Source organism: Arvicola amphibius, chromosome 1 (genome assembly GCF_903992535.2).
Source record: "Arvicola amphibius chromosome 1, mArvAmp1.2, whole genome shotgun sequence".
Lineage (NCBI taxonomy): Eukaryota > Metazoa > Chordata > Mammalia > Rodentia > Cricetidae > Arvicola > Arvicola amphibius.
Window position 1 is genome coordinate 129,331,626 of NC_052047.1, and position 13,047 is coordinate 129,344,672.

Genomic DNA, 13,047 nt, shown 5'->3' on the forward strand with positions numbered 1-13,047 from the left:
AAACAAACAAACAAAAAAGTAAATGAAAACCTTGGTTGTATTAAAAAGGTAACAGGGCTGGGGATGTGGCTTAGTTGGTACAGTGTTTACCTTACTTGCATGAGATCCCCAGAACCACATAAACTAGACATAGTGGCACATGCCTGTAATCCCAGCACTCGGGAGGCAGAGGCAGGTGGACAAAAGCTAGTTCCAGGACAGGCACCAAAGCTACACAGAGAAGCCTTGCCTCTAAAAACCAAAAGAAAAAGAAAAAAAAAAGAAGAGAAAATGTTAAGTATATTGATTGTGCTACTGTTTTGGGAGGGTGTATACCTGGCACACATGAGGTGATCAGAAGACAACTTAGAAAAACTGAGTCTCTTTTTTGGGATGTGGTGGCATATGTCTTTAACCCTAGAACTCAGGAATGAGAGGCAGGTAGATCTCTATGAGTTCAAGGCCAGCCTGGTTTACATAGAAAGTTCCTGAACAGTCAGGGCTACCTAATGAAATACTTTTTAAAAAAAGGAATTGTTTTGAAAGGCTGACTCTTTCCTTTCACCTTATGTCCAAAGGACTGAACTTGGCAGCATCGGCTTGGTGGCAAGCTCCTTTACCCACTGAATCATCACTGAGTCATGGCCAGAGTCAGTGTTTGGGGGGTACATACACCATGCTTAGGAAGGAGAGCTCTATCCTGACGGTCGATGATGCAGGCAGACCCTCCCCAGACAGAGTGGCCTTTCAGGAGGATCCTTGGTAGCCTGTGGAGCTTGGCTGTTATGAAGAGTGCCACAGATGTCTTTTCAAAATTGTTATTCTATTTTCTCTGGATTTATACCCAAGTGAGGCTACCGGGTCATGGCAGTGCTGTTTTAACTTTTTGAGGAGCCTCATTCTGTCTTCCAGTTTACATTCTCACCAGTGTGAGAGCCTGCTGCCTTTTTCATCCCTGCCAGGACTCCTTGTCTCTTACTCATTTTTTTAAAAAAAATATGTTATGTACAGATATTATCCTGCATGCATGTCTCTCCAACACTTGCTTGCAGTGCCTGCTGAGGCAGGAAGAGGTCACTGGATTCCTCTGGAACTGGAGTCATAGATAGTTGTGAGCCACCAACCATGTGGGTGCTGGGAACGAACCTGGGTCCACTGGAAGAACAGCCAATGCCTTTTCTTTTTCTATCTATTGTGATACTTTGAATGCCTTTTGACACTCCCAAGATTGACAGTAAAGTTTGTTTTGAATCAGAGGGTGAGGCTAGCTTCTAGTAGGGTGGGACTTAGGGTCTTGGCTCTTTTTGGACGGAGAAATGACAGAGGCAGGAGGTCACCGGTTGCTTCTGCACTGATTCTCTGATCATTCAGGTTCTTACCCTGATATCTGACTCCCAAGTTTTTTTTTGTTTTGTTTTGTTTTTTGTTTTTGTTTTTTTTTTGTTTTTTTGTTTTGTTTTGTTTTTTTTTTTTTTTTTTTTTTTTGACAGGGTTTCTCTGTGGCTTTGGAGCCTGCCCTGGAACTAGCTCTTGTAGACCAGGCTGGCCTCGAACTCACAGAGATCCGCCTGCCTCTGCCTCCCGAGTGCTGGGATTAAAGGCGTGCGCCACCGCCGCCCGGCTTCCAAGTTTTTATTGATCAAGAATAATTAGATAAAACATCATCTACCATCCAACTTGGAGCACAAAATCACAAGATATTCACTTACCCTGGCTTTGCAGCCGCAGGAGCTGCTACTGCAGGCTAGCTCTTTCTCCCTCACTGCAAGCCCTGAGTGAGCCTGGGATTTTAATGTTGTAGTGTCTCTACGACAGCTTCCAGCTGCTGCCCATTGCGGGCCTCAAACCCCTCCACAGGTGCCTGGCTGACTGACCAGGCACGGCTGGCTGACTCTGCCTTCAGGCAGCCTGTGCCCTCACTTCCCGCCAAGCACGCTTCTTCAGCACATTCCTGTGTCTGCTTTTCAGGCGGTTGGTTCCCTTTCCCTGTGGGTGTCAGGATTCCCCTGAACCCCCTCCTTGGGCTGCTGCCACACCAGGTCAGCTGCCTCCATGATGTCTACTCAGGCTTCTGTTGTCGCTAGAACTGCCACATCCTCTCAGCTCCCAGGTCTGCAGCTGTAGCTGCCCTCAGCCAGGCTTGCACTGCCTATGCTCTCCGCCCAGCAGCGCTACGCAGCAACGGTCAGCCTCGCACTTCATCAGCAGCAGGTCTGGCGAGACACCTGGGAATTCTTAATGGGGGGGATTAGTTTTTTTTTTTTTCTTTTTTCTATTTTTTGGTTTTTCGAGACAGGGTTTCTCTGTAGCTTTTTTAGAGCCTGTCCTGGAACTAGCTCTTGTAGACCAGGCTGGCCTCGAACTCACAGAGATCCGCCTGCCTCTGCCTCCCGAGTGCTGGGATTAAAGGCGTGCGCCACCACCGCCCGGCGGGGGGATTAGTTTTAAAAAAGTTTTTCTTTTTTAAAATGGGGAATATTGTGGTGTAGAGGGTAAGGTCATGGTATAGTTCCACAATGGATGGTTTGAAGATGGAACAATTAAACTAAGGAATAATCAACTTAGCTGGTGATGTGGGATTCCCCTCTGTATGCTAAGAATATGCTTTATTACCATTGGTTATTAAAGAAGCTGTTTCAGCAAATGGCTTAGTAGAGTAAAGCCAGGCGGGAAATCCAAACAGAGATATAGAAAGGAAGCAGAGTCAGGAAGATGCCATGTAGCTGTGTAAGGAGAAAGATGCCAGCTGACAGCTAGAACCTTAATGGTAGACCACAATCTCAAGACGATATACAGATGAATAGAAATGGGTTAATTTAAGTAGTAAGAGTTAGCTAAAAGTATGCCTAAGCTATTGGCCAAACAGTGTTGCAATTAATATAGTTTTTGTGTTATTATTTGGGTCCAGGTGACTGGGAAACAAACAGTCTCTGCCTACAAGCTGGATTTGACATAATGTCAATTATAATCATTATCATTTTGGTAACTCATGTTTTATTCCTAAAAATGTTTGATATCAGTGCCAAATATGAAAAATTAACTGATAAGTTACAATCCTTAGAAAGACAAACTAATGAAATTAAAAGAAATATTCACACAGAGACAGAGGAGTTTAGAGCAAAACCTACCACACCATTGTATTTTGAAACTGAAGTGAAGTGGCCCAAGGTTATTAGAAAACTAACCTTAATTTGTCCAGTTTCCATTCAAGAACAACCACCAGATTATAGGCACCCTGAAGCTATTCAAAAGTTAACTGGGATCCTATAAAATCTTATATTTGAAGGGGTTTAAGGAAGCAATAGTTTCACATGGTATGCATTCACCTTTTGGGAAGCAGATGTTAAATTCATGGGCCACGAGGAACAGAATTATTCCACAAGACTGGAAAGATTTAGTTATAACAATATTGGAAGCTAGTCCTGAGTTACAGTGGAGAACCTGGTGGGGAGAGGAAGCGAGGGTCATAGAACAGCGAGATAGGACTAGAGGCTATGAGATTTCCCAAGATTAAATTTTTAGGGAGGGCCATTATGCTGACTTGTAAAGACGGCATACATTTGATGATTTGAATGTTTGAGATAAAATTGGAGAATCAGGAAAGAAGACTGAGCCATTTGCTAAAATTACATAAGGCCCAAAAGAAGCCTTTACTGACTTTTTTTAAATACAAAGATTGACTTAGGCTGTAAGTAGAATTGTATCAGATCCAGAAATTAGACAAATATTAATTAAATCTTTTGCTTTTGAAAATGCTAACTCAGAATATGAAAGGGTGATCAGGCTTTTAAAGGCAAGATCAGCAGATGAATGGATTAGAAATAAAGCTGATATTGGATCTCATGCTTATGATGATTATACTTATATAGGAGAAGTAATTTCTAAAAATTTTAAGAAAAATCAAAAGGTTAGATGTTTTAATTGTGGTTAACCAGGTCATCTGAAACGGGATTGTAGGCAAGGCATTCCTAGGAACAAGGTTTTTTTCTAGAGATAGTCCAAACAAGAAGGCTCCAGCCTTCTGGAATATGCAGAAGGTGTGGCAAAGGCCAACACTGGACTACTGAATGCAGATCAACATGGGACAGGCAAAGCAACCCTTGGAAATGCCTTAGAGGGCCTCTTGAAGGCCCCTGTGTCAAATTTGGTTCAACCATTTCCAGTCAGCACTGGGGAAACTCTTCCACAGAGCAATTAAAAGACCTAATGCCTGTTGTGGAAACCATACTGCTCTGATGATACAACCACTTTAGAAGATAAAACAAAATTTCTAGGTGAAACCATAAAGCAAATATTTAGTCAACTTCTATAAATGATCAAAGACCAAAGTTAAAAATACAAATAAATGGCATTGAAATTGAGGGTTTAGTAGACACAAAGACAGATGTAGCAATAATTGCACCAAAATTTTGACATCCAAACCAGCCTCTTTAGGAGGTAAATGTTCAGATTCTAGAGATTGAAACTTTATCTCAGGTAAAACAAAGTACAGGACTGGTCAAATGTATAGTGCCAGAAGGACAGACAGGAAAATTAAGGCCATATATGGCTAACATAGCAGCGAATTTATGGGAACGTGATTTGTTACACCAATGGAACACCCAGATTAGCATTCCTCCATTTTTCTTTCTTCTCTCTCTCTCTCTCTCTCTCTCTCTCTCTCTCTCTCTCTCTCTCTCTCTTTCTTCCTTCCTTTCTTTCTTTTTTGTTGCTTGTTTTGTTTTTTAAGATAGGGGTTCTCTGTGTAACAGTCCTGGCTGTCCTAAACTCACTTTGTAGACCAGGCTGGCCTCAGACTCACTGAGATCCACTTGCCTCTGCCTATTGGGTGCTGGGAATAAAGACATGCGCAGCCACTGCCAGGCTTCTTCTTCTTTTTATTTGTTTGTTTTGTTTTGTTTCTTAACGGAATTTCTCTGTATAGCCCTGAGTGTCCTGGAACTTGCTCTGTAGACCAGGCTGACCTCAAACTCACCCCCTCCCTCTGACTCCCAAGTGCTGGGATTAAAGGTGTGAGCCATGACCACCTGACTGTACAGCATTCTTAAAGGCTAAGCCATCTGTCTAGTTCCATCTTTTATCTTTTCCAAAGTATCCATTCCGACTAGGGTGAGGTGCCATCTCAGAGTGGCATGATTTATCTCAGAATGAGTGGTATGAATTTCTCCTTTGTAGGCCTGTCTTGAGAAATGTCTATTTTGGTCTTTAGTCTAGTTTCTGGCTGAATTATTATTTATTTTATGTATATGAGTGTTTTGCCTGCATGTATGTCTGTATACCGTGTGTATGCTTGGTGCCTGTGGAGGCCAGAAGAGGGAGATGGGTTCTCTGGAACTGAAGCTGCAGACAGTCGTGAGCTGTGGGTGCTGGGAACTGAACCCAGCTCCTCTAGAAGAGAAGCTGTTTCCCTTAATGCCTGGGCCATCTCTCCAGCCCTGTGGTTATTTAGCTTTTGAACTATTTGAGTTTCAAGTACCCATCAGTAGGAGAATAGCTAAGAAAATGTATGGTTATATATGAAGAATGCTATTTAGTCATTGGAGTACTGTTTTAGTAAGTGAAATCTTGTTATTGGTAACAAAATGGAGGAGCCTGGAACACTGTACGAGTAAAATTAGCCAAGCCGGGTGGCGGTGGCACACGCCTTTAATCCCAACACTCGGGAGGCAGAGGCAGGCGGATCTCTGTGAGTTCGAGACCAGCCTGGTCTACAAGAGCTACTTCCAGGACAGGCTCCAAAGCTACAGAGAAACCCTGAACCCTGTCTCGAAAACAAAAACAAAAACAAAAACAAAAACAAAAAAAAAAAAAAAAAACCAACAACGAGTAAAATTAGCCAGACACAGAAAAACACTGTGTGACCTGAAGCTCGGTATGGCGGTAACACCAGTGTTGTATTTTGAATTAGAATGGTTCCCATAGGTTCATATAATTGAATGCTTTGTCCCCAGTTGGTAGAATTTTGGGGCAAGGATTAAGAGGTTTGGTCTTATTGGAGGAGGTGTGTCACTTGGGTGGTCTTTGAGGTTTCCAAAGCCAACACCACTCCCAACTGGTGTGCTCTCTCTCTCTCTCTCTCTCTCTCTCTCTCTCTCTCTCTCTCTCTCTCTCTCTCTCTCTCTCTCTCTCTCTCTCTCTCTGATCTATCTGTCTCTGTCTCTGTCTCTGCTTCATGGTTCTGTCTCAAGATGTAAGCTCTTGGGGCTGGAAAGACAGCTCAGAGGTTAAGAGCACTGGATGCTCTTCCAAAGATCCTGAGTTCAATTCCCAGCAACACATGGTGGCTCACAACCATCCATAATGAGATCTGGCGCCCTCTACTGGCCTGCAGGCATACATGCAAGTGGAACCCTGTATACACCAAAAAGAAACCAGTAAGCTCTCAGCTACTGCTGCAGCACCAGGCCTCCCTGTCTGGTGCCATGCTTCCCACCGTGATGATCACAGACTCACCTTCTGAATTTCTAAGTGAGCCCCCAATTGGATACTTGCTTTTATAAATTTCCTTGGTCACAGTGTCTCTTCACAGCAACAGAACAGTGACTAAGACAGTCTAGGATCCTAGAACTTGGAAGGCTGAGGCAGGAGGATCAAGAGTTTGAGGCCAGCTTGGTTAGTATCGTGTGTGTGTGTGTGTGTGTGTGTGTGTGTGTGTGTGTGTACCGTCACAATCTCAGTTATATGTGGAATCTGTGGAAAACGTAAATCTTATTGAGTAGAGTAGAATTTCTCAGAAGCTAAACAGAGGATTAGATGCTCAGGGTACAGACTAGGCGCAGGCAGAGGAAGTCCTACCATCCCAGTAAGCATGAGTCATGGTTTGGTTTTGAGACAGGTTCTCATATAGCTCAGGATGGCCTCAAACTTGCTATGTAGCCCAGGATGACCTTAAACTCCCAATCCTTCCATACTGTTTCCTAAGTTCTAGGAGCTACAGGTTTGTACCAGCAGGGCTGGCTCATGATTTATGTTTCAAAACGACAAGAAGAAAGGATTTTGCTACAAAAAAAGTTGATGGGCATGTTAATTACCCTGATTTGATTACTACGCAATTGTGCATATACTGATACATACATACATATGTATGTGTATGTGTGTGATATGTACCCCCATAGAACTGAGTAATTATTGCATGCCAATTCAAAATAAAATAAAACTTTAGCCAGCCATGGCTGAACATTCCTGTACCCCAACATTCGGAAGACTGACATAGGGGAGTGAGTTTCAAAAGACCCTGGCTACACGGTAAGACCCTAACTGTCTCACAACAAAGCAAAAACAGTAGGCCTTACCTCCTCTAATAAATGAAAATATTATCTGGACAGGGTGCTGGGGCCTGCAGAGAAAGCAAGAACCCAGAGGGAGGAGGGACGAGTGGAAAAATCAGCTGGACCTAGCACAGGGGAGCCCTTTGAGGATGGCTCTAAGACATGTTGCCAGGCAACCAAAGGAAGATCAGCACTCACTATCTGCAGAGGTCTCATGGGACAGATGGGACATCCCCCGCCTCCATCTGAACACTCTCAGAAGCCAGTTCAAACTTTCTGAGACTCTGACCCTCTCCACGGCTCTCTTCAGCCTCACATCCCACGGCTCTCTAAGAAACATCTGCTTCAGCAACGTACCTTTTTTTTTTTTTTTTTTTTTTTTTTTTTTGGTTTTTTTGAGACAGGGTTTCCGCAACGTACCTTTTTAAGATTTAGTTCTTTTTATGTGTATTGGTATTTTGCCTGCCTGTGTGTACATGTACCTGCGCCAGATGCATGCCTGGTGTCCTTGGAGGTCAGAAGACGGCATCGGATCTCCTGGAACTGGAGTTACAGACAGTTGTGGGCTGCATCTTAAGAGCTGGGTACAGAACTTGAGTCCCCTGGCAGAGCAGCCAGTGTTCTTGTGCTTTTACCCAATCCCAGGCCCCTCAACAATACTTCTCATAACTGTAAAAGTAAAGACATTTATTGTGTAAAACTTGAAAACCACAGAAAAGTAAGATGAAAATCACACTTCGATTCCCCACCTTTCAGAGGACTACACTAAACATTTGGGATGTAGCTTTTATTATAAATGAGAACGATATGTATTTACAGATGAATGCCTTCCTTCTTCCCATTCCATGTGAGCTGCAGCCATTTCTGGGGTCATTACAGCGTCTGAAAACACGGCAAGGGTGTCACGAACACGAGCCATTCACTATCATCTCATAACTGCTGGGCTGAAACTGCTTACCATGTTTTACATTTGCCTGATCTGTTTACCCTCCTTCTCTCTCTCTCTCTCTGGCTTCCCACATCTGTTGCTTACTGTGTTTCCTCTGCTGAGCTGAAGGACAGACATCCATCTGTGCCCCACCAAGGCTCCTGCTCTACTTACTTATACACCCTCTAGTGCCTGTGCTAAAAGTACCTTCCCCTTCCTAGATTTCAAAGCCTTATTTCTTCATTCATTCATTCATTCATTCATGTGACTGCACACTAAGCACCTGTTTTTGCCAGGCACAGGAGCCAATAGGAAATGGGATGTGGCCGAGGAGACCCTGGGACAAACATGAAGCCTTCATATCTTTCTTCAGAAACAGTACGACACTTCCTTCTTTTAGTGCCCTTGTGACATTTTTGTCTGTCACTCAATTTAGGGCTCAGAGCATTCTGACCCTGTCTGAGCTGAAGTCCTGTTAGGTGGCATTCCCCATCTCTACCCCGCTTCCTTCAGCCTTCTTCTCTCCCTGCCGCTGAAAACCAAAAACAGCTCAGGAAATGTCAGAGCCCTTGACCTCTTTGTTTGGTGACATTATCCTCTAAATACCTGAAATTAGGGCACTCAGCTTGGCAAAATCGACCGCAACAGCTGCTGTGTCCCTTACCGGCCATTTGCGACTCGTTTCTGCCATCTCGTTAAAGTTGGTCCACATGGCCCCCAGTGAGCAGTAGAAATGGTTCAAGGGGGCCCACGGGTGCCCATCTCAGCCCTTCCTCTTCCCCACAGGCTAAGGGAGGGGGCAATGGCAGCTTGATGTGGTGAGAGCTGATCCGGGCCCCTTTCTATGCCTTGGCTCCGCCCCCCCCCCCCCCATTCATCGGGAGAGCCACCTGGGCCTCCATTTTCCGTCTTCCCCTCTTCCATCCGGGCCATGCACAGCCACACTCACGCCTCCTTTTATAGGTCAGCCTGTTCTCAAGGACTGTGCCCTCTGACTCAACAACTTCCTCTTGCGAATCTCCTCCAGCAACCACCTTCGGACCACATGCCAGTACCAGAGGCTGATGGGTCAGAAGCAGCACAGTTGGGAACTGTCCCCTCCCTCTACCTCAGACCCTCGGGGTCCCTGGCACCCATATTCCACCCCCAGGGCCTGTATTCTCATCTAACTCCCTCTTACTCCTTTTAGAAAAGGGAAGGACTTCAGTCTTGAAGTGGAAGAGGAAACAGACAAACCAAGAAAATCAAGACTGTTAAGAAAAAGCATCAGGACCAGGGTGGTTGGCGGCCCAGTTCCCGCGCTGGGCTAAGCTAATGCCTCTCCTCTTCTTGCATGTGGGCGTGGGGTGGGTGGGTGTCGGTGTGAGGGAGCCTTTGAGGGGAGCATCTGACAGCTTAGTCCCCACCGAGTTTGCATTCTTTTGAAGGCTACAGACAGATTTAGGTTTTCAGCTGCTTCGACCCTCTCTGAGCGAGATGGAGGGTCCCGCGCTCTCGGCTGTTACCGGATCCCTCATTCTGGCCGTACCCAGTCCCTGCTGGGCTCTTTCCCACGGCCTCTACTCACTAGTACTCTTCACAACCTTCACCTAAGCGGCACATCTTGCACACAAACTGCATCTCGGAGTGGACACAGCAGGTGCTAGGCTTCTTGGAGCTAAAACCTCTCACCTCTGCCCCAAGGGGAGTAGCCAATCTCTGGCAGCCTCCCCCAGCAGCCACAAGCCAGCCCAAAGCCAGAGTGCTCTGAGGAAAGTCACAGGTCACAGTTCAACCAAGAACAAGCTAGATGCCCCCATCCAGGTTCTAAGCTGGCCCCTGAGCAAAAGGGAGTCCTGAAGGGGGCGCCATATACTTCTCAAAGTTTGGCATTTCTTCTTTGTCAGATCCCAGCATCTCAGGGTGGATCCTTGAAGGAATTGTAGGTCAACTCAGATTATCCTCTTGGAGATTCAGCAACTGGCTCCAAAAGGAGCATAGTGGAAGAAAGGGGGAGAGAATGGATGGATGGATGAATGGATGAATGAATGAATGAATGAATGCACTTAGTTCACAAATATGCACAAATGTAGACTGCCAGGATGCTGAGAGCAGGATCCAGGGTTAGGGAGCAGGTCGGGTGAGGGCCTCCTGATGCTCACATGCTTTGAGGTGCAGCCCCGTCTTTAGCTTCTAGCCCATCAGAAGTGGGTGTTTCCACAGCCTCATCCTCGCTGCCCACCAGCGGTTCTTCCTCCCCTTTTAAGTCGGGACCTGGCCCAGACTTCAGCTCCTCTAGTACTAAAGAGCCCTGGCGAGACTTCCGTCTGCTGAAGAAAGTGGTGAGCATGGGCCGCTGCCCCGACCCCTCTCTCTCCAGGGCCGCTGAGCCCTTGTTGCCCCCTGACCCAGATGCTGCTGCTGTTGCGGCCTCTTCATCAGGAACCCGGGCTGGCCCAGCCCAGGCATCCACTACCCCATTACGCTTCCCACCTCCGCTCAGCGTCAGGGCCCCAGTCCTCCGCTTCTGCCGCCGGTGCCACAACAGCAGCAGAGTCACAAGGGCCACAACCACTAGCAAGGCCACAAGCATGGGCACTAGAAACATGCCACTTGATTCCTCGTGTGGCGTCCTGTTGGTTACTGGCTCTGGGGTAGACATTGCGGATATTTTTATGTTGGAGACTGGGGTGCCACCAGCTGCACTAGAACTCGCCACAGAACTGGTTGCTATGGTGGTCAGGAGTCCATGTGGCTCACTGGAGAGCCCTAAAGATTCAGTAGTCGTGGTGACAGGGGGACCATTGGACTGGGAGCTTACTGTTGTAGCCACAGAGGGCTCACTGGTCTCCTTGGAACTTGTCATGGTGACAGGGGGTGCACTAGTCCCTTTGAAGGTTTCTAGAGAGGTAAATGTGACTGTTCCGTCTGTCACCGGATTGGCTGTGGTGGCAAAAGGGTCACTGGAAATGGCTCTCAGTTCTGGAAGCTGCGTCGATGTCTTGTAGGAAACTTCCCGGGAGGTTGCAGGCTCCGGTACAGGGGTGTTTATGATGTCACCAGTGGGAAGCCCAACAGAAGACAATTCAGTAGTTACAAAGGGGGTTGGGGAAGGTGGATGTGGGGTCTGACTCCAGATGTCGGTAGTCCCCTCAAGTTCCACTGTCTCTGGCATAGTGGAGACTCTTGAGTCGACAGCCAAGGCCTCAGAGATACTTGGGACCTTTGAGATACTTGGGACCGTGGTATGGAGAGTAGAGAGTGACATCGTTTTGTTCTGTAGACCTTCTGTGTTGCTCATCACCTGGGTCCAAAAGCCCCCAAAGAGGAGGAGAAGCAGGGCCATCTCCAGAGCTGGAGTTGGGACCTGAAGGTAGGGAAGTTGCAGAAGAACACACAGGGGTTGGGAGGGAAACCTGGCCGGCCCCCTCCTTCTGCCCACTTCCCTGCCAACTGCCAAGCCCAACTTGTGGTTTAACGGTTTTTTTTTCCATTCTTGCTTTTACTATTATCAGAACCAGCAAGGGAACAGATGGTGGCCGTGACCCCCACTCTGGCCTTGGCAGCTCAGACTCCACCAGCAGCCACCTCATTCCGCTCCAGCCAATGGCTCTTGACCCCTTCTCCCATCACCCGACTCATCTTTCCAAACTCTAGGTAGGTCCCGCATCCTCTGAGCACCGCCTACCCACCTACCCGTCTATAGCACACCACCTTACCAGTTCAATGGAAGCGGCACAGGGCCAGGGCGAGAGCACCTCCTGCTCCTCCAGAGACTTGGTCAGGACTGGGGCCGACTGAGCCCCAAGGGGAAAGGAAGTGGGTCTTGGCTCCACCCACTCCACCCCTGCATCCTGCCCCACCCACTCCTACTCCTACCGTTGCCTGAGGGACCCAGGGGCTCAGTGGAGGCACCAAGGGATGCTTTGGTCCAGAGCTGGGATTCTTGGGTTTCCACTGGGGTACAGGATGTCAAGCAGCCAGAGCTGGGAGATGAGGGGATGCGCTAAGGACCAAGGGACAGAAAGAGGACATGGGAGGAAGGGTTGTTTCCCTCCCATCTATTTCTTGTCCCAAGCTGACTGGCTGGTACCTGAGGTGGTGCATTTCCTGCCAAGAGCTCCCAGGAAGCCCAGCCCACCCCACCCACCCCACCCCAGCCCTGACTCTGCTCATGGTTCTGGTCCTCAGTCTGCTGAGCCTTGCCAGAGCCACAAGAAGCCGAGGTCATGCCAGTGGCCCCCAGTTGAGGCTACGACTAACCACTGCATATGCCGAGGTCTTAGAGAACCATAGGGGCTAAAGAGAGGGCTGAGGTTCGGAGCACGGCTGCCCTTGCAGAAGGCTGGGGTCAGTTCCCAGCTCCAGCATGGAGGCTCACAACCACCCATACTCTGGGGAATCTGATGTCTCCTTCTGCCTCAACGGCACCAGCACACGTAGGCACAGGCAGGCACTCATGTTCACGAATGCAAATAAAGTGAATTAAGGTTCACTTACTTAGCCAGGTGGTGGTGGCACGCGCCTTCAATCCCAGCACTCAGGAGGTACAGGCAGGAACTCTGTGAGTTCCAGGCCAGCCTGGTCTACAAGAGCTAGTTCCAGGACAGCCACCAAAGCTATAAAAAAAAACCTTGTCTCGAAAAACAAGAAAAACAAAACAAAACAAACAAAACAAAGAAAGAAAGGAAGAAAGAAAGAAAGAAAGAAAGAAAGAAAGAAAGAAAGAAAGAAAGGAAAGAAGAAATTAGTCAAAAGTCTGCAACTGAGAGCAAACTGGGGCTTGTGGTCATTTTTGCAGCGCTGCAGACTGACCTCAGGGCCCTGGGTCCCTATCAGTTCCCTACTCTTAGCCACATCCCCAGCCGTGAATAAGGAAGGGGCTCTTTGCAT

At 47.3% G+C, this 13,047-nt stretch overlaps 1 protein-coding gene across 1 annotated transcript; it reads right to left on the bottom strand.

Moving 5' to 3' along the window:
* Positions 1–7,917: 7,917 nt before the first annotated feature.
* Positions 7,918–12,699, bottom strand: Spn (sialophorin). The gene is made up of 3 exons (XM_038336840.1): positions 12,655–12,699; positions 11,874–12,140; positions 7,918–11,521 (listed from the first exon to the last, which is right to left on the bottom strand). The coding sequence occupies exon 3, from the start codon at positions 11,498–11,500 to the stop codon at positions 10,313–10,315; it is 1,188 nt and encodes a 395-aa protein (XP_038192768.1). The 5' UTR covers positions 11,501–11,521; positions 11,874–12,140; positions 12,655–12,699; the 3' UTR covers positions 7,918–10,312.
* Between the last annotated feature and the right edge of the window lie 348 nt (positions 12,700–13,047).

What these genes read in the sequence shown, in the direction of transcription:
- Spn (XM_038336840.1), bottom strand. Translation starts at nt 11,500, where the DNA reads ATGGCCCTGCTTCTCCTCCTCTTTGGGGGCTTTTGGACCCAGGTGATG.